At 35.8% G+C, this 22,547-nt stretch overlaps 6 protein-coding genes, 1 long non-coding RNA gene and 1 other non-coding gene across 8 annotated transcripts; 3 read left to right on the top strand and 5 right to left on the bottom strand.

The window, feature by feature from the left end:
- Positions 1 to 110: 110 nt before the first annotated feature.
- RpL23 (ribosomal protein L23) lies at positions 111 to 1,758 on the top strand. The gene is made up of 4 exons (XM_069127811.1): positions 111 to 226; positions 460 to 543; positions 1,069 to 1,197; positions 1,505 to 1,758. Exons 1-4 carry the CDS (start codon positions 214 to 216, stop codon positions 1,699 to 1,701), a joined length of 423 nt encoding a protein of 140 aa, XP_068983912.1. The 5' UTR covers positions 111 to 213; the 3' UTR covers positions 1,702 to 1,758.
- On the bottom strand, positions 1,583 to 9,385 carry LOC138187242 (uncharacterized). The gene is made up of 4 exons (XR_011175132.1): positions 9,058 to 9,385; positions 8,710 to 8,804; positions 8,552 to 8,616; positions 1,583 to 1,824 (listed from the first exon to the last, which is right to left on the bottom strand). It is a non-coding gene; the product is annotated as an uncharacterized LOC138187242 (long non-coding RNA).
- Positions 9,386 to 10,816: 1,431 nt separating this feature from the next.
- On the bottom strand, positions 10,817 to 12,843 carry LOC138187114 (meiosis regulator and mRNA stability factor 1-like). Its single transcript, XM_069127595.1, has 5 exons — positions 12,707 to 12,843; positions 11,949 to 12,272; positions 11,704 to 11,847; positions 11,321 to 11,602; positions 10,817 to 10,999 (listed from the first exon to the last, which is right to left on the bottom strand). The coding sequence occupies exons 2-5, from the start codon at positions 12,231 to 12,233 to the stop codon at positions 10,817 to 10,819; spliced, it is 894 nt and encodes a 297-aa protein (XP_068983696.1). The 5' UTR covers positions 12,234 to 12,272; positions 12,707 to 12,843.
- Positions 12,724 to 13,567, bottom strand: LOC138187240 (metaxin-2-like). The gene is made up of 2 exons (XM_069127813.1): positions 13,407 to 13,567; positions 12,724 to 13,136 (listed from the first exon to the last, which is right to left on the bottom strand). The coding sequence occupies exons 1-2, from the start codon at positions 13,450 to 13,452 to the stop codon at positions 12,862 to 12,864; spliced, it is 321 nt and encodes a 106-aa protein (XP_068983914.1). The 5' UTR covers positions 13,453 to 13,567; the 3' UTR covers positions 12,724 to 12,861.
- A 598-nt stretch (positions 13,568 to 14,165) lies between these two features.
- Positions 14,166 to 15,968, top strand: LOC138187239 (large ribosomal subunit protein uL14). The gene is made up of 4 exons (XM_069127812.1): positions 14,166 to 14,281; positions 14,506 to 14,589; positions 15,108 to 15,236; positions 15,544 to 15,968. Exons 1-4 carry the CDS (start codon positions 14,269 to 14,271, stop codon positions 15,738 to 15,740), a joined length of 423 nt encoding a protein of 140 aa, XP_068983913.1. The 5' UTR covers positions 14,166 to 14,268; the 3' UTR covers positions 15,741 to 15,968.
- Positions 15,969 to 17,026: 1,058 nt separating this feature from the next.
- On the bottom strand, positions 17,027 to 20,597 carry RpL3 (ribosomal protein L3). The gene is made up of 7 exons (XM_069127804.1): positions 20,376 to 20,597; positions 19,365 to 19,533; positions 18,969 to 19,104; positions 18,690 to 18,876; positions 17,859 to 18,061; positions 17,467 to 17,622; positions 17,027 to 17,284 (listed from the first exon to the last, which is right to left on the bottom strand). The coding sequence occupies exons 1-7, from the start codon at positions 20,530 to 20,532 to the stop codon at positions 17,087 to 17,089; spliced, it is 1,206 nt and encodes a 401-aa protein (XP_068983905.1). The 5' UTR covers positions 20,533 to 20,597; the 3' UTR covers positions 17,027 to 17,086.
- A 42-nt stretch (positions 20,598 to 20,639) lies between these two features.
- Positions 20,640 to 20,718, bottom strand: LOC138187377 (small nucleolar RNA U43). Its single transcript, XR_011175161.1, has one exon. It is a non-coding gene; the product is annotated as a small nucleolar RNA U43 (small nucleolar RNA).
- A 683-nt stretch (positions 20,719 to 21,401) lies between these two features.
- On the top strand, positions 21,402 to 22,443 carry ND-PDSW (NADH dehydrogenase (ubiquinone) PDSW subunit). The gene is made up of 4 exons (XM_069127810.1): positions 21,402 to 21,612; positions 21,707 to 21,842; positions 21,931 to 22,070; positions 22,150 to 22,443. The coding sequence occupies exons 1-4, from the start codon at positions 21,531 to 21,533 to the stop codon at positions 22,272 to 22,274; spliced, it is 483 nt and encodes a 160-aa protein (XP_068983911.1). The 5' UTR covers positions 21,402 to 21,530; the 3' UTR covers positions 22,275 to 22,443.
- The last annotated feature ends 104 nt before the right edge of the window (positions 22,444 to 22,547 follow it).

The raw sequence follows: 22,547 nt of genomic DNA on the forward strand, positions 1-22,547 counted from the left end.
ATATATTATAAAATATTCATTAATAACACGATGGAAGGAGAATACTAGAATTGTACTTTTTTAGCTGTGTCAAATTAATTACGATAATTTCTTGAAAAAGTATTGATTTGAAATTTGAACACTGCAAATACTCCCGCGTCGGAAGCGATTCGTGATTGCGCGAAAGTTAATGCGCGATAAACAGCAGTTTCTTTCTCTTTTAAACACAGCAAGATGTCGAAGAGAGGTAAGTTGTTTTTCCAAATCCAACGAAAATGCAACGATATCCATCAAATTGTTAGCTATCAATTCAAAAAGAAATGAACAAATGTCAAACAAATGCTTGTAATATATAGTTGGAAAAATAATTTTACTAATAGCAACAGAACCTGGATAAATCGATGATTGTATTGGAGAAAAATACCCCGTTAGACATGCACATTAATAGGAAGGACTAATATGGAATTATTATTTTTCAAGGACGTGGTGGTTCTGCCGGAGCAAAATTTAGGATATCACTGGGCTTACCAGTTGGAGCAGTCATAAATTGTGCCGATAATACTGGTAAATATTTAGGAAAATGCTATAAAAATAAAGCTTAACCTAAAAAAACTGGTTATGTTATGAACAAAAACAACACGTGGTTGATGGTTGTTACTGGCATTTCTTGATTATTTCTCATAGATTTAACTTTACTTTGAATATGATAAACAGTTAATTTAATAGTACTAAAGCTCTTTAGTATAATAGTTTCGTAAATAAATTTCTGAAATTTTACTTAAAATGAACATTATCACATATCATTATAAAAATAATGAATAAATATTAGTAATTAAATTGCTTATTCAAGCAAAGAAGTGTTATTAAAACTATGTAGTTATTATTTAATACTATTAACAGAAGTGTATTAAATTGAAATAATTATAAATTGAGAAGGCCAACGAATCTATGAAATATGAATTTATGCAATTTAACAATTTCAACCAATATATCGTTCACCCTTGCTATTTGATTAAATTCAAGTTTTTCCATAAAAGCTTCTGAATTTTATTAGATTGAATTTGTAATATAAACGTTTCTTTTTTATAGGTGCCAAAAATTTGTATGTCATCGCAGTTCAAGGTATTAAAGGCAGGCTAAATCGTTTGCCAGCTGCAGGGTCAGGTGATATGATAGTTGCTACTGTCAAAAAGGGAAAACCTGAACTTAGAAAAAAGGGTAATTGGAACTATTTTGTAATTCAGTATTCATCTCAAAGAATATATACATTAGTATCTCCATTATTTTTATTATTTATTTAATGTTAAAGTAGTAACTCTTCTATACAAAGAACTTCTTAAAATTAATTATATAGAATTTTTGTTTTTTATTATTTAATTATTAATTAATTTATACAATTATCAAGAGATACAAACATGGTCATTTTATACTTCTTTTGCGATGATTAAGGGAAAGTATATAATTTGTATGATTAAATAGAGACAAGCAACAATACTGATAACGTTTTTAAACTGCTTTTTTGTAGTTATGCCTGCAGTCATAATACGGCAACGAAAACCCTTTAGAAGGAAAGACGGAGTTTTTATATATTTTGAAGACAATGCAGGAGTCATTGTCAATAATAAGGGAGAAATGAAAGGGTCAGCTATCACAGGACCCGTTGCAAAAGAATGTGCAGATTTGTGGCCGAGGATAGCATCCAACGCCAGCAGTATCGCGTAAACATTTTGTAGAAATTTATTGCCCTTTAATAAAATAAATTTGGGTATTTTCTTGTCATATTGTGTTGTACTGTATACAACCGTGTTATACCCTGTTAACGAAGCGCTTGCACTGTACATTTGCCTTTGTTACGCCATGCAGCTTGCCATAGGCCATATTCTCAACCGTCGATCGTCGTACAATGTCGCAGACGGATCGTCGCGTCTGCCCGGCAAATAAACCTTGTAGTGTCAAGCGCATGGTTCATTAAGCAGGGCGACTTCCAGAAACGTCGACTCGTGGCCGTTATTTTACCTCGCGTAAAAGAATGTGACGTGATCCGAACGTAGTGGGGGTCGTCTTCGAGAAAAGACGAAAAAGATCGAAGGGCGATCAGAACTTTTCGAGAAGTCGAACCGTCAACACATATCATACGTCGCGCATTACTCATCAACCAAAATGCAGTTATATTTTTGTTCCATTTATATCTCTCTAGTTAATAAGTTGTTGAATTAAACATTAATTTATTTGTGTTAAATCTGTGCAATTTCATTAAACTACCCTTATTATCATAATAGAAATAAAGGGATCGATCAGTTCGTGGCGTCGATTATTTAACGGGAACTTACAACTCTCGTTGACGTGCTATCTCGCGATCGCGTCTCTCCGCGAACGGTCGAAACATTTTTGGTCCTTCGAGCCGGATCACGTACCAGTGAAGAGTGCACTTACCAGTGACCACCAAGTGCCACGTGAATACATCTAAACCAGCAGATGGAGCGTTATCACTACAGCGAAACCAGTGACGTCAGGCGTGTCACCTTCGAAGAAGCACAACCCATTGGCAAGGGAACGCAACCACGCAGCCTCCCGCCGCAGCTGGACAGTCATCAAAGCAACGAATTCCACAACTTAATAATACAACCAAACGAGTGGCCGTCGGGAAGGAACAAGGCGTTCCTTGCCAAGCATACACGCGACCTCACGCCGCACGACAATAAGGTGAGCTCGTTCTTTATATCGACCAGCTCCTATCCTTGGATAGGACTGGACGAGTACGAATAATCCGGGCGTCAGTAAAACTTCTTGTTAACCAACTGCGAGAAGCAACTGACCGATGCTGCGAGTCAATTCGAAGCCATCCAACTCGAGTTAGAAGTATTAGACGAGGAGGAACAAGCGCGCGGCTTCGAAATAAGGGATCAGTACGTCGCGGTAGACATAAAGCTACAAAATCTTCTGAGGAACGCGCAAGCAGCATCGCCGTCGACATTCATAAACCTTCCAACCTGTGCATCATCCGCAAATTCTAATCCGATAGCCATTAAATTACCAGATCTTCGGCACCCTACTTTTGACGGAAGCTTAGAGAAATGGAACACATTTTATGATACCTTTTCTTCCACAATCGATAAAAATCCTAGTCTCACGGACGTACAGAAATTCCATTACTCCGCCCTGCAAGGAGAAGCAGCGGATTGTTTAAACGCGTTACCCCTTAGTAATGTAAACTACAGTCAGGCTATAGCCGTTCTCAAGGAGAGTTTCGAATGTCCACGATACACAGCTTTTAGTCACTGCATGGCAATAATTGATTATCTAAGGTTAACCAAAGAATCTCCAATGGAATTAAAGCGCTTAGTCCACACATTTAAACAACACATATATGCATTGAACAAATTAGGAGAATCCTACCCCGATACCAGTGCTATGCTTAACAGCCTCATCCTCTCAAAAATACCACTAAGTATCCAAAAACAATGGGAAATGACGCTGCCTAATAACGAGGTGCCTCCGTACATTCATTTACTAAACTTCCTAGAGAGATTAGCACGAAGCTCCAGACCGATCACCACGGTCAAACAAACAAGAGAATCACCGGAACAAACCACTCCGGTCCGTCAACGCGCACCACGAGGGCATGCATTTACGGCGACACAGGTTACTTCGACATGCCCCACCTGTCAAGGACCACACCCCATTTGGAGGTGTGACACCTTCAAAACCAAGTCCCTTCGCGAACGCATTCGGGAGGTCAAAAGAGCATCACTATGCCTCAACTGCCTCGGAAAAGGTCACACAACAAAGCATTGTTTCGCGGGATCATGCCGCGTATGCGGAGAACGACATTATACCATGCTGCATAGGGCAAAACGCCATTCAGGGTCTCGTTCCAGCACTTCCAGCCCGAAATCTTCCCCATCAAATAGTCGATCCACAACACCTTCTTTGCCACCCTACTCATCACCCACGTCGCAAAAGACACACAACAGACCACAGATCGGAAACACCACGAACAGCCGCGTCTCCAAGCCCACCTCCCAGTGACAGACGAACACATAACCAATGACGCCGACAATCGACTACTCCGTTGACGACCGAACATACCAGACCAGTAGCATCCGAATCATTATCCAATGATATAGTCATCACAGCGCAGATTAACGTTATGAATGGTAAACAGCAACCAATCCGTTGTCGAGCGTTGCTCGACGCCGGATCTAGTATGAATTTCATTACCGAGGAATTAGCAAAATCGCTTAAAATAAAGCAAAACAAATGTTCGGTCCCAATCGGAGCTCTAAATACCTTGACCTCTAAGCGACACATCACTGCCACGATCACTTCCACTGACGGCACATACACACGGACACTAACGTTCCTTGTCATTCCGACCATATCAACCTTAATTCCAAGCGAACCCATCGATCGTTCGACACTTGAGATACCCAAAAATCTCAAATTGGCCGATCCACGATTTCATTTACCAGCTCCGATCGATGTGCTACTAAGCTCAGGTTCAATACTCGCGTCGATGTGTGTGGGACAAATCAACCTAACGCAGTCAGACGAGCCTGAACTGCGTCTGCAAAAAACGCGATTCGGATGGGTAATCGGGGGGAGTCCAACTTCCCAAACCGCGACAAACACATTTCACACATCCACGACGACTCTACAAGCAGACCTCGCGCGGTTTTGGGAAATCGACGAAGGACCCTCGATTAAACATATCTCAGAGGCAGATCGTCGATGCGAAGAACACTTCCAAGCCCACATCCGACGCACCAGCGAAGGACGATACACCGTCGCTCTACCATTCAAAGATCAACTTCAGTCTCTCGGATCCTCTAAAACGCTGGCAATTAAACGACTCGCCTCACTCAATCGCCGATTTCAGCACGACAAACGCTTCGAATCAGAATATCGAACGGTAATACAGGAGTACCTGGCATTGGGACACATGACGAAGGTCAATGTCAACCACTCCGACGACAACGGATACTATTTACCCCATCATGGCGTAATCAAAGCATCGAGTCAAGCCATCAAACTCCGTGTAGTTTTCGACGGATCGGCACCAAGCACTACCGGAATCTCCCTAAACGATACACTTCACACAGGACCCAAGTTACAGGAAGATTTATTTTACATACTAATTAGATTCCGCTCTCATCAATACGTACTCACTGACGACATCGAAAAAATGTATCGGCAATTCCTCGTACGACCAGAGGATAGGAAATATCAAAGGATATTATGGCGCAACGCGAGTGGAGAAACAGAAACATATCAACTCAACACCGTAACGTTCGGTTTATCCGCAGCCCCATATCTAGCCATTCGGTGCCTCAAGCAACTGGCAGAGGACGAAGGACATCGATTTCCACGTGCAGCGCAGGTACTGCAACGGGATTTCTACGTCGACGACGCTCTCACTGGAGCTGAGACGGAGGACGAAGCCCTCACGCTTAGAACAGAACTCACCAATCTACTTCAACTGGTCGGCTTAAACATACGAAAATGGGCATCAAACGACAACGACTTATTACACGGACTTTCCATAGAAGAAACAAATTATCAACATTTTTTGGGCGATTCGCAAACCTTGAAGACGCTGGGGGTGTTTTGAAATTCATCCGACGACTTCATTCTTTACTCGGTCGAAGTCAAACCCACCCCCTCCCGAGTCACGAAACGAATCATCAGCTCGGAGATCGCAAAAATCTACGATCCGCTCGGTCTGCTCGCACCGGTGATTGTTCGGGTCAAGATGCTGCTTCAACGAATATGGTCGTCGAAAATCGATTGGGATGAATCACTTCCGATCGATTTACATACAGAGTGGGACAGGTACTACGCCCAATTACCCTTATTAAACAACATCAGTTTCCAACGCAAGGCAATAATTAAATCCGCAATGGAAATTGAATTGCATGGTTTCTGCGATGCCAGCAAAAAGGCTTACGGAGCCTTCTCCGAACCCTTAACACTAACGGCCGTGTTTGGACCCAACTTTTAACCGCAAAATCGAAAGTCACCCCGCTCAAGTACCAGACCATTCCTTGGCTCGAGCTGAGCGGAGCACTCCTTCTTACGTCCCTGATGTCGACAGTACAACAAGCCCTATTGCACAAAATTATTCGAACTATCTATTGGACCGATTCCACCATCATCCTCCATTGGCTCAATACATCACCTCACACTCTCAAAACATTCGTCGCTAACAGAGTCTCCGAAATTCAAACAAAAACCAGTATCCGCGATTGGCGCCACGTTCCTACCAACGACAATCTCGCGGATTTAATCTCGCGCGGCCAAACACCCGAAGAGTTTCTGCGCCCAACCATTTGGCAGCACGGTCCTGCATGGCTCTGCCAGTCGGAAGACTACTGGCCGACATGGGCGCTAACATCGCAAATTGAAGTACCGGAACAGAAAGGGGTGATTTGTCTGTCCGCAAACCCTGCCGATTACAGTTTGTTGCAAAGACATTCATCCTGGCCCAAGTTGATACGAATCATAGCTCGTTGCCTCCGTTGGAAACAAAAAAAGAACCGAGCGGCACCTCTAACCGTAACCGAATTAAGCTTAACACACGACAAGCTAATAAGATTGTTACAAAACGTCCATTTCTCCGAGGAAATTCGTACACTCCAAAAAGATCGAAACGCGGCGATAAAGGGTAAACTCACGCGACTCAACCCGTTCATAGACAAGGAAGGAATATTGCGAGTCGGGGGTCGACTCAGTCAGTCGTCGATGATCTTCGCCCAGAAACATCAAATAGTATTACCTAAGTCATCCGTTACAACACGCATCATAGGACATGAACACAAGATCCACATGCACTCCGGAACGCAGGCTACGTTATACGCAGTAAGACTACGATACTGGCCCGTCGACGGTCGAAGTCAAGTATGGCGGGCGATCAAAGGCTGCGTCCGCTGCTGCCGCGCTCAACCACCTCCGGTAGAATACGTACTGGGTAATCTGCTGGAGGCACGAGTAACGGAATTTCGCCCATTCACAAACGTCGGCGTCGATTATTGTGGGCCGTTCCACATCAAAGAAAAACGAGATCGTAACCGCCGTCAGATAAAGATATACGTAGCCATCTTCGTATGCCTAGCAATTAAAGCGGTACATATCGAGCTCGTTGACGATATCACTAGCGAAGCCTTCATCGCCGCTCTTCGTAAATTTATCGCTCGACGAGGGTATTGCTCCACCATCCACTCTGATAACGGCACCAACTTCATCGGGGCAAACAACGAATTACGAGAGCTTCATGAATTATTACAATCGGACAACCACAAGGAAAAAGTAACCGCATTTTTAGCCGACAAACAAATCGAATGGCGCTTCATTCCCCCTCATTCCCCGCATTTCGGTGGGCTATGGGAAGCAGCGGTGAAGTCATTCAAACGCCACCTTAGACGTGTAGTCGGCAACGAGTTACTCACCTCTGAACAATTGAACACTCTCATCATAGAAATAGAAGCAGTGCTCAATTCACGCCCGCTAACTCCCATCTCTACCGATCCAAATGATCTCCTAGTCCTCACTCCCGGACATTTCCTCATTGGCGATTCATTAATGTGCTTACGTGATCGAGATTTCAGGGACATTCCATCAAACCGGCTTTCCAGATGGCAGCATATCCAACAGCTTAAACAGCATTTTTGGAACCGCTGGCATAAAGAGTATTTGAACGAGCTGACCAACCGCAATAAATGGAGCAAGGGTGGAGACAGCATCCAGGAGGACACAATCTTCATCCTCAGGGAGGACAACATGCCCTCCATGCATTGGCCTCTGCGCCGAGTTATTAAGGTTCATCCAGGCGCCGATGGTGTCATCCGGACAGCTACAGTTCAGACGGCAAAGAATATTTTGGATCGGGACGTCAAAAGGCTTGTCCCACTGCCAATTCAACCCGATCTCGAGAAACCCGAACAACCAGTCACCGAGACGAAATTAGATGGGAACTTCAACAATAACACATCTCGCTAGTTTTGATCGGCACCCTCTCAACGGGGGGAGGATGTTACGCCATGCAGCTTGCCATAGGCCATATTCTCAAACGTCGATCGTGGCACTACAATGTCGCAGACGGATCGTCGCGTCTGCCCGGCAAATAAACCTTGTAGTGTCAAGCGCATGGTTCATTAAGCAGGGCGACTTCCAGAAACGTCGACTCGTGGCCGTTATTTTACCTCGCGTAAAAGAATGTGACGTGATCCGAACGTAGTGGGGGTCGTCTTCGAGAGAAGACGAAAAAGATCGAAGGGCGATCAGAACTTTTCGAGAAGTCGAACCGTCAACACATATCATACGTCGCGCATTACTCATCAACCAAAACGCAGTTATATTTTTGTTCCATTTATATCTCTCTAGTTAATAAGTTGTTGAATTAAACATTAATTTATTTGTGTTATATCTGTGCAAATTCATTAAACTACCCTTATTATCATAATAGAAATAAGGGGATCGATCAGTTCGTGGCGTCGATTATTTAATCGTAACGGGAACTTACAACTCTCGTTGACGTGCTATCTCGCGATCGCGTCTCTCCGCGAACGGTCGAAACAGCATTGGTAGAACTGGTAACAATTTCTGATTCACTTACAGTACCGTTTCTATTTATAGAATTTGCTAAAAGTGTAAGAATTGTGTATTGTAAGAAAAAGTGTATTGTTAATAAATAATACATACATACATATTACATTATATAAATAACAACATTACCTCGAATTTGCTGAAAGTTACTTGTTTTCTCTTTTTGAAATTTTACGGAAATTTTCGAACCAAGAATAATCTTTCCATCCATACGCTTCTGAGCCCTATAAAAAAAAAAGTCACATTGTTATTAAGCAAAGTCGGTTAACTGTGATTACAAAGGGTCAGTACACAAGATAATCAATTCTGTCTATAAATGACCTTGAAGGTTTTAATAAACACATGTATAATACAAATTATAATGTCCGTTTATTTCTCAGAGAAATTCGATGCATTTTAATTAGTATATATAATTCACTAAATGCTTGTATTTTTCGAAGAAATAATTTTTTACTAGCAGTTATATTATAATCTTACCTTATATATAAATAAAATTATCAGTTTGTGTCAACATTGTAATATAGATAAATAAAACGATAAATAATAACAATATATCAGAAAATAACAATTTTTCAACACTTAATTACTACTATACACATATATGAACTAGGTATGTTATACAAATCAAAATTATAATCTTCTTACAGTGCCATTAGGTTCGTTACATTGTTGTACACTATTTGAACTCTACCTTATTTATGTATCTATCCCTACTACATACTTTAAATACAGCTCTTTTTTGTTAATACTAAACAGACCAATAGAATGTTTGTACACAGGAGTAAATCATTGGTCACTTAATAGGCGGGTTATTCAAACATAAAGCTACGTCTGATATCATATATTATTAATAGTATAATTAAATTATGAATACTACATTTTGAGACATACAATTATTATTTTGTATACAATTAAACAAAATTTACGAAATAGTAAGAAGACAACTAATATACATATATATTAGGTTAAGTAAAAAGTTCTGAGCGTTTTTCGCTAGATGTCTTTAGTGAGCCATATCTCACGATGTGCACATCGCATCGAGTCATAGTATACACCGATTTCAAGGTGATATTACGCATCAAAAAGGTTCTTTGTCAGTTTTGTGTTCGGTGAAGCCAGTTGTGTGTTACAGCGTTCGAAAATGGAGATAAAAAAAGAGAAAATTCGATACATTCTTCAGTACCACTACGACCAAGGTGAAAAGGCGGAGCAGGCGGCCAAAAAAATTTGTGCTGTTTATGGACCCAGTACAGTATCGAATGCAACAGCAAAGCGGTGGTTCCAACGATTCCGTTCTGGTAATATGGACGTCGAAGATGAGGCACGCTCTGGTAGGCCAATCGTCGAAAATGTGGATAAAATCATGGAAATCGTCGAGTCGGACCGGCATGTGAGCACTTATTCCATTGCCCAGGAACTGAAGATTAGCCAGAAAACCGTTTGGAACCATTTGCATAAGGCTGGTCTCAAGAAGAAGCTCGACGTATGGGTGCCACATGAATTGACGCAAAAGAACCTTTTGGACCGAATTGATGCCTGCGATTCTTTGTTGAGACGTAACGAAATCGACCCATTTTTGAAGCGGATGGTGATTGGCGATGAAAAATGGGTCACATACGAGAACAACAGCCGAAAAAGATCGTGGTCCAATCGCGGTGGGCCGGCCCAAACGATCGCCAAGCGTGGATTAACGGCCAAGAAGGTTTTATTGTGTGTTTGGTGGGATTGGAAGGGAATCATCCATTATGAGCTGCTCCCATCGGGGCAAACACTTAATTCGGACCTCTATTGTCAACAACTGACCAGACTGAAGCAGGCGATCGACCAGAAGCGGCCAGAATTGGCCAATAGGAAAGGTGTTGTGTTCCATCAAGACAACGCCAGGCCGCACACATCTTTAACGACGCGTCAGAAGCTCCGAGAGCTTGGCTGGGAGGTTCTATCGCATCCGCCGTACAGTCCAGACCTGGCACCAAGCGATTATCACCTTTTTAAGTTTTTGCAAAATTTTCTTGATGGTACAAAACTGGCCTCAAGAGAGGCTTGTGAAAATGAGCTGGTCAAGTTTTTTACCAATAGGGACGAGGACTTCTTCAACCGCGGAATTATGAAATTGCCTTCAAAATGGACAAAAGTAATCGAACAAAACGGCGCATATTTAATCTAAATCGAATAATCTTGACTATGTTAATTTCATCGTCGAAATAAAGCGAAAAAGCGCTCAGAACTTTTTACTTCACCTAATATAATACCTGTCTGCAGAAGGTTTTGAAGTAAAGCGTACAATTGCAGTATTTGACTGAATTTCCATCACTTGACCACCACAGCTTTCGAACATTTGTTTAAGATAACATTTAATAGACATAATATCGTGATCTTCGGGAAGGTTACTAACTAGGAGATCACAATATGCAGTAACCTGGAAGGTATATAACTTTGCAAAATACTAAAAAAACATACCCACATATATGGAGATAATTAACATGTTCATATTTTACATTTATAAAGATAGTACGTATTTTAACCTAATTTACATAGATATACATACTTACTACAAACTCAAAAATATTTTAATATTAACAGACAAATTAATATACATATTTATATACAATAAAAAAACTATTATGATGAAATAGTTTATTGTACAAAGCTTCAATCACAAATACTAGTTGTGTTTTATTTTTTATTAAGAAAAAATTAGAAAAATGTCATATGAAATTAAAAATTAATTAATATTTACCTGTATTGTTGTAGATGGCAGTGATTCCATAAGTTCTGAAAAATCATAGTGCTCATTAGCACACAGTATCAATGCTTCAGATGTATTTTTCATGTGTAAAAGTATCACATGAATTTTCTTCCTATAACGCAAATCACTGAGATCAGGAGCAAAATTAATATCACCAGATATTAAAATCACAGCTGCCGGGCTTCCATGTATATCAGCAAATCTTCTAATAGATTGTTTGAGTTTTTCATCAGCAGTATTTTTACACTCTCTAGCAACATGTATTAAATTAACCTGAGAAACACAAAATTTATAAATGCAACATTATGGTATAAAAAAAAATAATACTGCTATTAAATAATTTATAATTTTAAAAGATACACAGATTAACTTACCTGAGCATTATTCAATTCTTTCATAACCCGATTATTTTCTCTTAAGACATCACAAACTACAATAAATTCTGCTTCCCTATAACCACCAAAAAATTTTTCTCTAATTACTTGGGTTGCAGCCATGGCAGACCTTCCTTTTGGTACCTGTAATAATCATAAGAAATATTTTATATTTTCAAATATATTTAATTATAGTATTATGTAATACATTTCAGTAATATAAAATTATAAGATTTAATACTAACATGGCAATTTTCTATATCCCAAAATACACCAATGGGTGGAAGATACGTTGATAAAGATGAAAAATTAACTGGACTATCATGATGTGAGAAACGATGATATTTATAGTGACTTAATAATGGAGAAACAGATGCTGCATTTTCAACTGTAACACTATTATTCCTACTGTTTAGGTCACATAATGATTGAGATATGCTCCTTTCTATTAGCCTTTCATTTAGACCTTCTGTCTTATTTTGGTCATTTGTACAAAGTGCATAGTAATCTGCATTATCTTGGTCTGCCATGTGGTTTAAAGAATGTCATGTAACATTCCAATACAAAATCTACGATCAAAATAATGCGTATAATAAATATATATTCAATGGGAATAAATAGAAGCAATATTTTATTAATATATAATTACGTGCGATAGGGAAATAAAGCCTAATAATGACAAGAGAATGAAGAGAAAATGAATATTAACAAAATTTATAAATATCACTACTATATTTTGTGTTGTTAATAATGTATTAGTATTATTATTATGGACATCATCAAGTAATATTAAAAAATTGCACAGATAATATTCAATATATGATATAATATACAAAAAATCGAACGTTACCTAAAACATTAATCCATCACATAGTTTAAAAAATTGTTGTCGGCTTGTACGGGCATACAGGACGTGGCCAAACGTAAGATAAACGAAATTTCTTAAAAAGTTCTAGAAAAACTACAAAACAATTGGCAAATTAAAATCACAAACGACACATACATCGTATCGACTCTTGAATAAAATTAGTACCACAAACAGGAAGCAAACATCGATCAAAGTAACATGCAACTATCCAATTCGCTACCTCTCCCGCTTCTTACGCAGTGCACAATGCATTTTGCAAGCTCAGATAATAGCTTTACGTTTCTAAGTCATTAATTGAATTTGTCCCATATACTTCTGCCTTTATTTCCTATGAATGATACGATATTGTCAAATTCAAATATTAAAAATGCCCCACATTTAATAAATGGTACACAGCCAGATGGGGACATATATTCTGCATTGCTTCTTGGTTCTATTTGAAAATCAAGGCCACACATTTTAAGGAAAGCTTGTACAGCTAAACAATTTGCATTGTCAGGCAATAATATTTGTTCAACTTCATATGGTTGATACAAAGTAATTGGCTGAGGCCATGGCTCTTGTGCTAAAGAAAAAAGTATTAATTAGGGTTTCTAAACAATAATACTAAGGTTTTGCATAATTATGAGAAAAACATGAGATAAAAAACAAATGAGGAAACTAGAAAAAGCTTTACAACAGAAATATAGTATCTTTTATGTGCAAATTTAGCTATTATTTAAAGACGCATAAAAAAAATGTGAATAAATAACGTAAATTTGAGAGACAAGGTTAAGTTTCATGGCAGTCAGAACTTAACGCGAAGTATGTATTGAAATAAAGTTTTAATAGTTACCTTCCAATTCTAGAGTGATAGAATCTGCTAACAGGGGACAAGGCATTTTATCTGGTAAGTGTAATACTAATAACAACGTGAAATTTAATTACTTTGCTCTACTCTGAGCTACATCAAATGACAAAACAAGGAAAATCGGCGAAGGCAATATCGATTTTTTTTCATAATAAAAATTAATACAGTAAAATTGTTATAATATAATATTGTATTCTTCTTAAAGCAATTACATTATAATTAAATAGCCATTAAATAAAGTATATGTATTAAATATTTATGTAATTCTGTTATATGTTTACATTAATGCTTATTAATTTTTAATTTAGTTATATTAAATACTTAATTAATTGTTATACATTATATGTTTATTAACAATGTTATATAACGGAAAAAACAAGTAATTGTAAATCTATAATAATAATTATAATTACATTTAAAACAAATAAGATTGACTAATTTGTAACATAGTTCAAAACAAAAATGTATATAGTATTAAATATATATAGATTAATGATACTTAATTAATTGAAATACTACTACTTGGATGAAAATGTATACATATATTTAAAATAAAATATTCCTCATTTTCTTAAATGAGAACTAAACAATTTATAACAGAGATAATTCTATGCAAGTATATATAATAAATTAAATATATTATAAAATATTCATTAATAACACGATGGAAGGAGAATACTAGAATTGCACTTTTTTACCTGTGTCAAATTAATTACGATAATTTCTTGAAAAAGTATTGATTTGAAATTTGAACACTGCAAATACTCCCGCGTCGGAAGCGATTCGTGATTGCGCGAAAGTTAATGCGCGATAAACAGCAGTTTCTTTCTCTTTTAAACACAGCAAGATGTCGAAGAGAGGTAAGTTGTTTTTCCAAATCCAACGAAATCCATCAAAGTGTTAGCTATCAATTCAAAAAGAAATGAACAAATGTCAAACGAATGCTTGTAATATACAGTTGGAAAAATAATTTTTCACTAATAGCAACAGAACCTGGATAAATCGATGATTGTATTGGAGAAAAATACCCCGTTAGACATGCACATTAATAGGAAGGATTAATATAGAATTATTATTTTTCAAGGACGTGGTGGTTCTGCCGGAGCAAAATTTAGGATATCACTGGGCTTACCAGTTGGAGCAGTCATAAATTGTGCCGATAATACTGGTAAACATTTAGAAAATGCTATAAAAATAACGCTTAACCTAAAAAAAACTGGTTATGTTATGAACAAAAACAATACGTGATTGACGGTTGTTACTGGCATTTCTTGATTATTTCTCATAGATTTAACTTTACTTTGAATATGATAAACAGTTAATTTAGTAGTACTAAAGCTCTTTAGTATAATAGTTTCGTAAATAAATTTCTGAAATTTTACTTAAAATAAACATTATCACATATCATTATGTGAATAAATATTAGTAATTAAATTGCTTATTCAAGCAAAGAAGTGTTATTAAAACTATGTAGTTATTATTTAATACTATTAACAGAAGTGTATTAAATTGAAATAATTATAAATTGAGAAGGCCAACGAATCTATGAAATATGAATTTATGCAATTTAACAATTTCAACCAATATATCGTTCACCCTTGCTATTTGATTAAATTCAAGTTTTTCCATAAAAGCTTCTGAATTTTATTAGATTGAATTTGTAATATAAACGTTTCTTTTTTATAGGTGCCAAAAATTTGTATGTCATCGCAGTTCAAGGTATTAAAGGCAGGCTAAATCGTTTGCCAGCTGCAGGGTCAGGTGATATGATAGTTGCTACTGTCAAAAAGGGAAAACCTGAACTTAGAAAAAAGGGTAATTGGAACTATTTTGTAATTCAGTATTCATCTCAAAGAATATATACATTAGTATCTCCATTATTTTTATTATTTATTTAATGTTAAAGTAGTAACTCTTCTATACAAAGAACTTCTTAAAATTAATTATATAGAATTTTTGTTTTTTATTATTTAATTATTAATTAATTTATACAATTATCAAGAGATACAAACATGGTCATTTTATACTTCTTTTGCGATGATTAAGGGAAAGTATATAATTTGTATGATTAAATACAGACAGACAACAATACTGATAACGTTTTTAAACTGCATTTTTGTAGTTATGCCTGCAGTCATAATACGGCAACGAAAACCCTTTAGAAGGAAAGACGGAGTTTTTATATATTTTGAAGACAATGCAGGAGTCATTGTCAATAATAAGGGAGAAATGAAAGGGTCAGCTATCACAGGACCCGTTGCAAAAGAATGTGCAGATTTGTGGCCGAGGATAGCATCCAACGCCAGCAGTATCGCGTAAACATTTTGTAGAAATTTATTGCCCTTTAATAAAATAAATTTGGGTATTTTCTTGTTATATTGTGTTGTACTGTATACAACCGTGTTATGCCCCGTTAACGAAGCGCTTGCACTGTACATTTGCCTTGGTAGAACTGGTAACAATTTGTGATTCAATTACAGAACCGTTTCTATTTATAGAATTTGCTAAAAATGTAAGGATATTGTTAATAAATAATACATACATACATATTACGTTATATAAATAACAACATTACCTCGAATTTGCTGAAAGTTACTTGATTTTTCTTTTTGAAATTTTACGGAAATGTTCGAACCAAGAAAAAAAGGTATTAAAATCACAGCTGCTGGGCTTCCATGTATATCAGCAAATCTTCTAATAGATTGAGTTTTTCATCAGAAGCAATTTTACACTTTCTAACAACATGTATTAAATTAACTTGAGAAACACAAGATTTATAAATGCAACATTATAGTATTTAAAAAAATAATGCTGCTATTATATAATTTATAATTTTAAAAGATACACAGATTAACTTACCTAAGCATTATTCAATTTGCGATTAGTTCCACTTGATTGCATTTGATTCCATCAGATTGACTTTCATCGTTGCAGAGTGAAACTTTGCGGACTACCGTCACATATATGCGTTCTGCGTAAGCCATCAATTTGGATGAGAAACTCATATACGCTTTCGGCGAAAACAACTAAAATACTACCAAGAGACTCATATGTGTCATTTTACTTATCCTGTAGAGAATCTGTGCATGTACATGTCTAGAATTTGACATCTATGATCGAAAAGCGCATCTACGCAGGGATGTGTGCAGGTAATTTTAAATGATTATCGTGGTAGTATCTTGGCCTCACGTTCACGGTTGACTTTGAACCTCTCTGTTCGCAAAAGGTTAAAATTCTCACGATTCGGTAACGCTGGAACTGACATGTCTTCGATAATTTATATTACGTAAATGATTTAGATCTCCACTCAGGTAAATAATTTAATACCGAATATATCAAAATTTTTATAATAGAATGAATTGTATTTGTATTGTCTTGCATCAAAGTTAGCTTTTTAGAAATGTACCACAATTTCATAATCCCATATACAAATACAATTATATGCAATTTAATACAATAAAATTAAACAATACTTAACACAAGATATACATTATATGTATAAAAAATATTTTGTACATTTGGTTATAACACTTCTCAAAAATTCTAAAAGGAATTGATAAGAAAATATGATTTTTCAATTACAACAAAATTAAAAGTCGGTGAAGTTTCTCATACAATTTTTTATTTTCCCACTGCGTACAGATTTGAGTATGCAACGTGCTCCATTAAGCACTTGTAGCTGATGGTGCCGAGGTAGTAGCTTGTGCCTGTTCCTCGCGAATACGGTCTTTTTTAAGTTGACCCATAAACGAAGCCTTATCAGCAGCAGTTTGGAAACGACCATGTCCAAATTTGGAGCTGGTATCGATGAATTTAAGATTGATCTTTTCCAACGCTGAACGTTTGGTGTGTACCAGTAAAGACTATAAAGAAATACATGTTTGTATTATAATTATATCAATTTGATATAAGATAATTATAATTTTGGTTACATATCAGTCCTATCATTAAATATCACTGTAATTTCATAACAGTAACGGCTCTATGAATTTCATCACGAAAATACTAATAAAATTACTAAAAAAAGCCGGTCATAGCGTATTACCTTGCGCAATGTTATCACACGCTTTTTTGGTCCCATACAACAACCTTTGATCATAATGAAGTCATTATTCACTTCACCATAGTGAGGGAAACCTCCCATTGGAGTGATAGTTTTTTCAGTAAGATCGTATTCTGTAGATGCGTTGTTCTTTACGATCTGAAAAATATTGAAAATTTATTTAAGTTTTTTATGACAGACAATAGAAATTTATAATAAATTAATATATAATACATGTTACTTGCTTTGGAGATCTAAAGTATCATGATCGACGGCTTTTAGATACTATGACTACAAGTTATTCATGTACGCCTCTCACAAAGTTACCTTCGTATAAAAAGAAAATAACATAGGGAAGAGGCACTAACTATTCATCATAAAAAGTAGACACGTACCTTGCCATCCTTAGTGTGAATTCCTTGCCCAATTCTGTAGATTTTCTTGTTCATTTCTGTACGATGATGGTAACCCTTTTGACCAGCACGGGCAACAGTGAAAGAGACACGGCTTGGATGCCATGCTCCAATACAAGCAACTTTTCTTAGACCTTTGTGAGTCTTACGTGGCAACTTTTTTGTATGCCAACGCGATGTAACTCCTGTAAAGATTGTACATACATATGTATATTACATGCTATGTTCATTAAGAACAAGCTTCAAAAGAATAGAAGCGTAACTTTTAGTACTAGAAGGATAACTTTTAGTATTAGTAAGGACTTCAGTAGGAAGGCAGCATGAAATATCTTCAAAACAATCAGATAAATCTTATCATGCTTTGTCATCATTTAGTCCATGTTCTTTAAACTACGTACATAATTTTTAACCCTTTGCGGACTACCGCCGCATATATGCGTTCTGCGTAAACCATCAATTTGGCCGAGGAACTCATATATGCATTTGGCAAAGACAACTGATAGAGCCAAAAGATTCATATGTGTCCCACGTAAACGCGTCGCTATGGTCGAAAAACTGATATTTCATATATGCGTATATATGCAAAAGACTCATAAATATGTTAGTTTATTTATCCTGTGGAGAATCTATGCATGTACATGTCTAGCATTTGACATTTACGAACGAAAAGCGCGTCTAAGCAGAAATGTGCACTGGCAATTTTAGATGACTATCGCGGCAGCAGCTCGGATCCTACGGGTATGGTTGACTTCGAATCGTCCCGTTCACAAAAGGTTAAAAATCACATAGAGAAATGAACTATATTAGACATACCTTTGTATCCTTTTCCTTTCGTGACGCCAATCACATCTATCATTTCGTCTGGAGCAAAGACGTTATTGACAGGGACTGGTTTTTCCAAATGTTCACGAGCCCATTGAACTTTGTCTTCAATAGTTCCACCATTTAGTTGAATTTCCATTATATGGGCTTTCTTTTGACGTTGCCTCAACAATTTCATCTATAATTAACAACGACTTTAATAAATAATATCTAAATGAAGATTTTATAATATATTATAAATAAACAATACATTTTATATAATAGAATTACCTGTGTGTGAGCAATAATTCGCACAACTTTGCAGTACTTAATAATCTTTGCAAAGTCACTTTCAATAGATTTACGGCCAAGATCATCTTGCCATTTCTTGGAAGCTTTTGTAAATGCCTTCTTTTTGCTCTTATACCTACACAAAAGTAACTATAATAGCTGTATTTTTGCTAACAAATTACAAGTAACCGCATCTGTAACGTGCCAGCCTCATCATACTGAGCGGAGACTGCACACACTTTGGATCAACCTTACCAAAAGATTTTTTCATTTCGAGGTTAAATCCAATTAAATGCTCTCATCAAAATGAGCGGAGAGCTGATTTCAGATTGATTTTAATATGCTCTATAACACTATGTAACAGATGTTTAATATATGTTAACATAAAAGCATTACCAGTTTTTATAAAATCTTCTACGACAATCTTCCGACAAATGTTCCGCCCATACTGTAGTCAGGGCACGTAATCCATGTGGAGTTTCAATATACCCAACTACACCAACTACAATCATTGGTGGTGCTTCTAAAATGGTAACTGCTTCCACAATTTCTTTCTTATTTACCTCTAAATAATGAAAGCAAAATATAAAATTAGATGTGTATTCATACAGGTACCATAAAAAGTTATAGTAATATAATAGAACTGTGCCAGGCATGGTTTGTCTCAATGATCATCACCCAATGGGTTCCAAAGAGGTTATGGAATATGCCGTGCCTCCCTGCTCTCTGCATTCGCAGGGCATAGAGTTGTTTTTCGACACTGCGGTTTAGACCATACTGCACAATATCAAGCAGCTCTTTTACCGCAACCAAAGTTGACCAACACATTTCTGCATTTATCAAACTAAGGCCATAGTGTCGGATATGCAGCACTGCTTTGCTAGCTGACTACAGAGCAAAATTAGATTTGATTGGACACAGAGCAAGAAAAACCAAATATTTAATTGAAGAAACTAGCATTAACAGTCGAAAAAAAAACAGAAAACTAATTAAAATTGGATATCTGAGGCATGAATATTGAAAGAAATATATTCCATTGCACAAAGGCATTATTAAGACTTCATAAAGACAAGCGATTTCTTCTCACATGCTGCTACACTTTTTTTTATGGTTTATGGCTATATATGCAATAATCATGTACATATTTATATAAATATGTACAACATATACAAAGCACATGTAATATTTCTATTAATATGCTTGTTTGTATTTTTTTATGTAATCCTGTAGACTATTGAAATACGCTACAAAATTTTGTCTCTACTGAGACACAAAATGGTGGAAATCGCGATCACTTCTTAGTATAGCAAATTCCCAACCAATTAACAGGGGTAGTAGATATTATGTATAGTTCTAATCTATTGTATTTAAAGAAACAAATAAATTATAGTAGAAAATATTACTTACTTGATCCAGGACGATCAGCTTCCCTGACTACGTGAGTCATACCAGCTTTGTAACCAACAAAAGCCGTTAAATGTACAGGTTTGCTCGGATCATCTTTGGGGAAAGCCTTAACTTTACCACGATGTCGTTGAGATCTTTTTTTGGGATAGAATCCCATAGATCCATGGCGGGGTGCACTGAATTTTCTGTGCGACTATAAAAGGCATATTCTTCATGTTAATTGAACAATACATATAAATAAAAAAAAAAAATACAATTAATTTATATATCAGACCGCCCTAGAGTTTATCCTCAAAATTTTTCAGTTTAATAACCATAAACATTTAAAAAATGTGATCATCATGAAACGTAATTAAAGTGAAACACGTGGCCGCTGTATGAGAAACTTACTGATTATTTTATAAAACATTTTAACTAACTTTTATTGCGAAAAATGTAACAATGCCATTGTTAAGATATTTTATGATAAAATAATTATGTTTCTCACATTAATGTAAAACATAATACACAAATCTGCTTATCTTTTACGAAAGATAATAACGTACAAACTTACCATCTTGACTGCAACGATGAAAATGGAAGAGCCACTTCCTAAAATTTTGGTTTTATACTTCTAGGACAAATAAGCTGTACCAACATTTTCAATAGAAAGGTAACTAGATGTGGAAGTGTTTAAAAACTAGAAATATCAAATAATTTATTTACCTGTATTAAACTAGCAGATTTGAAGTATTCTTTTTATAATGTTTTATGATATTTTTTTATCAAATTTCTTTATGTATATAGTAAGATTTTTTATAAAAAAAAAGAAACACTCAAGTATGATGTTATTACACGGTTAAATTTAGGGTTTATTTGAAATACGTTTTATCTAAAAAATATGATAATATAACAATTGATTGAAGGAAATAGGCAAGATTAATATTGCATATCGTTTAAAAATATCAAATTATTAGAAGATACTATATGTAATTAATGATCACTAGATAATACATATATATAGCCATATAGTTTATTTTTGCTCGTTGTCAGTGTGTAGTTCTTTGTATGATCCTTGTATGAGTTGAATGGAGGATCTTACAATTTCGTATGTACAGGTTTTCAACAAATTAAATAATTTTTAGTTTGTATATATTGTGTTAATCTAAAAAAAAAATGGATCCGGAACAAAATACCTTCTATCGAATAATGAACAAAATATTTTATTTATGGGACGCACCGGTCGAATATTTCCGAGGTATTATCTAATCAGTTATTTAGTTATGTCATTATAGAAATCAACGACGGTGTCTATATACACATATATATATATATATGATTTATTTTAACAGAAAAGATCGTTGTACCAAATCAGAAGAAATATCCATGGTATCATCAAAAATTTCGCCGAGTTCCAACAGTCGATGAATGTTACGAACTTGATCTTGCTTGTATGACAGAAGCGCAATATCAATTTGATCGTGATAAGTACATCTCGTTAAATGCTAATATAATATTATATGTTTTTACATTATCGACTAAATGTACTAATACTTGAATATGTGATCAAAATTAGGCTGGTTGATGATGAAATTCTTAGTATACTAAGACAACGATACGAAGATTGTGGGTGGTACTATGGGGAAGACAAAGATAAATTTTGTACTGACTACTATAATGCTTATGTAGAAGCATCTGGTGCTTGGTTTTCAAAATGTATATAACATTTTTTAAATTATCATTCTTACTTTATTCTAAGTTTTATTTTTAATTCTAATGTATCAATGAAATACAGATGGAGACCTAGGTCCAGACCTATATGTACTTCATGCATACATGAAACAAAAACATCGCATGGTTTGGGAACGGCGTCATGGTCCACTCGGTAGTGGCATTACTAATAAAAAATACGCGATATAAAATATTATTCATGTTCATACTATACATCTCAGTTTGAAATTAAAGCTGAGTTTGTATCATTACATGGATACATACTCTGTAAAAGATGATAAAATAAATTAATGTATTGTATTATGAACTATTGTACAATGAATAAAAATATAAATGATTGCACAACTAATACTTAAAATTTGTACCTCACAAATTTAATTTTCAAATTTCATACACTGATTCAGTTTTATCGCTTATAACAACAGTATTTATGAAAATTTGTGATCTATTGTATAACAAATT

Source organism: Bombus flavifrons, chromosome 14, assembly GCF_040668555.2.
Source record: "Bombus flavifrons isolate JBK064 chromosome 14, iyBomFlav1_principal, whole genome shotgun sequence".
NCBI classification, from domain to species: Eukaryota; Metazoa; Arthropoda; class Insecta; order Hymenoptera; family Apidae; genus Bombus; species Bombus flavifrons.